The 2,488-nt window shown below is 33.3% G+C and overlaps 1 protein-coding gene across 1 annotated transcript; it reads left to right on the top strand.

The window, feature by feature from the left end:
* Positions 1 to 686: 686 nt before the first annotated feature.
* On the top strand, positions 687 to 1,886 carry LOC108781837 (probable rRNA-processing protein EBP2 homolog). The gene is made up of 3 exons (XM_018549934.1): positions 687 to 821; positions 899 to 985; positions 1,073 to 1,886. Exons 1-3 carry the CDS (start codon positions 771 to 773, stop codon positions 1,883 to 1,885), a joined length of 951 nt encoding a protein of 316 aa, XP_018405436.1. The 5' UTR covers positions 687 to 770; the 3' UTR covers position 1,886.
* Positions 1,887 to 2,488: the final 602 nt, after the last annotated feature.

The following is a 2,488-nucleotide window of genomic DNA, read 5'->3' as shown; positions in this document are numbered from 1 at the left end:
CTCGAGGGTACTTACATATAATATATAATAGTCGAATATAAAAGTCTATTTTCTTATCTGAACGTTTCCACTTTAAATTATTCTCACTTATATTATAAATGCAAATTTAAGACACGTAATACAAATTTAATTTCTGATAAGCCGGTCTACGAGGAAAATATGCGATGAGGACCTTTGACAAAATACTTTGATTAATTTATTTTAACGTGAATAAAAGTATTAATTTCTTTTGATTGTTGGACACGTGAAATAAAAAAAAATATCAGATATCGGATATTATATGAATCGTAAAATCGAAAAATTGTCTGCAAGTTGTTTTACTGATTGAATTAATTAATATATAATCAGAGTTCGAAATAACGTTAAAACGATCGATGAAAAAAAAATTATTTTTCGTCTGTAAAAAAAGATTCTCTTTATATCAAATGCTGATTTAGTATATAAAAAAATTTAGTATATAAAAAAAGATTTTTTAATGAAACTTAGGCCCCCTGTTCTTACATCACGATATCTTTGAGGGATAAAAATTTTATTAAAAAAAAGAAAGTTTCTTTCTCTTGCTGATTATTGGTTATTTTACCTTACGAATAAATTTCCAGATTGCTCCACCAGATGTCACTAAGAGTACCGTTGAGTGTTCGAAATCCGTTTTCCGTTCACGTGGAATTGGAGTCGTTGGAGTCCGGTGTTGACGACGTCGGTTTGTTGTCTTCGTGTCGTTTAGGAGCACGTCTTACCGGTTAAATAAAGGTAATAGTAAATTATTTGCAATGCCAGAAACATCAGAATCAGACTCCGAGTACAATTCGTCCGATGAGGAGGTGAGTATCACGATTTCCTTGTGCGCTTACCACTTATATCGTGTGTATTCTAACCTCATTTAATTCACGTGTTCCAGCTACAAGAAGCCTTGGCGAAAGGATTATTAAAGCCAGGACTCAATGTAGCAGTCAAGACAAGTGGCAAGCAGTCCAAGAATTGCATCGTGAGTGATTGTTTTATCAATTATCAAATTACTACGTTTGGAATTCTTTGACATAACTATCTAACATTTTCTGTAAACAAATTTTAGAGTCTCATGAAACAAAAATTGAATGAAATAAAGCTAAACTTGCCATGGGTCGAGAGGCTGGATATGGTAAACGCACTTGCACCATTGGCACCAGAATTAGCACTTCAAATGCAAGAGCAAGAAGTAAGACGGGCTAAGCAGCTACAGGGGAATAGAAAGTTACCTCAATATGAGCCATCTGAGGATCCTGTTCTGAATGACTTTCGCAGAGAGAACATGTTTCACCGTCAAGCTCAGGGTGCTGTTATGGAAGGTATTAATAAATTAAAAAAGCTTGGCATACTGACGTCTAGACCTGATGATTATTTTGCCGAGATGGCCAAATCTGACGAGCACATGCAAAAAGTACAAGAAAATCTAATGAAGAAGAAGACGATAGCTGAAAGATCGGAAAAAGTGAGACAGTTGAGACAACAGAAAAAGGTTGCAAAGAAAATGCAAGTTGAGGCAACTTTAAAGAAACATGCAGACAAAAGAAAATTGATGGATGAGGTTAAAAAATATCGTAAAGGTATTCGAAAGGATCTCGATTTCTTGGATGATAAAAAGAAACCACAAAGTAAACCGCAACAAGATAAACCACACATAAATCGCAAGATAAATTGGAAGGCGCAAATAAAGTCTAATAAATATGGTTATGGAGGTAAAAAACGTGGTAGCAAATGGAATACAAAGAGTAGTTCAGCTGATGTTTCTGAGTACAGACGACCAGGAAAACCAAAACAAGGCAAAAGAGGAAATGGTGGAAAGGGGAAGCACACACAAAGATTTGGCAAAAATCGTAGAATGCGAATGAAAGCAAAGAGGAAATGATGAAGGATCTTTAGTCAGTATGTATCGCCAGTAATAATCATATGTTACATATTATATGTTGTACGTATGCTATATGATTATTACATATTATATGTATATTGCATTTTTTTTGTACAAAATTATACGATAAAATAAATTACATGATGCTATTTACTTTCCTGTCTTACCTATCATCCAGAAATTTAGCGAAACATCGAAAAACATAACGGTCGGTGTCAATTTTTTTTGGTAATTAGACCCGAACTTTTCTGCATTAAAATTTTATTCCAAACGCTGCAACGTTCAGATTCATAAATACGTTATGCAAATTTATGGTATAGTTTTATATTATTTTTGACATTATATACAATGGCACTTAATAAGTGATATTTAATATCTTATTTTAATAATAATAATTATTATTTATTTATTACGTAGTTGTTAATCAACACAGTCGACGACTTTAAAATTAGAATTAAAATTTTATCGATCACACGCATCGCCATGAATTTCAATTGAAAACCGCGACAAAGAATTGTCTCCCTTAAATTTTCGCTCAATAACGGAAAAGAGAGCTCGCCTCAACGTGAAATTCGTGCTGCAGAATACGAGTATCTAACACAT

The sequence above is a fragment of the Cyphomyrmex costatus genome, unplaced genomic scaffold (assembly GCF_001594065.2).
Source record: "Cyphomyrmex costatus isolate MS0001 unplaced genomic scaffold, Ccosl1.0 scaffold91, whole genome shotgun sequence".
Lineage (NCBI taxonomy): Eukaryota > Metazoa > Arthropoda > Insecta > Hymenoptera > Formicidae > Cyphomyrmex > Cyphomyrmex costatus.
Note: the sequence above shows the minus strand (reverse complement) of the source record. Positions and strands in the feature narration are given on the sequence as shown.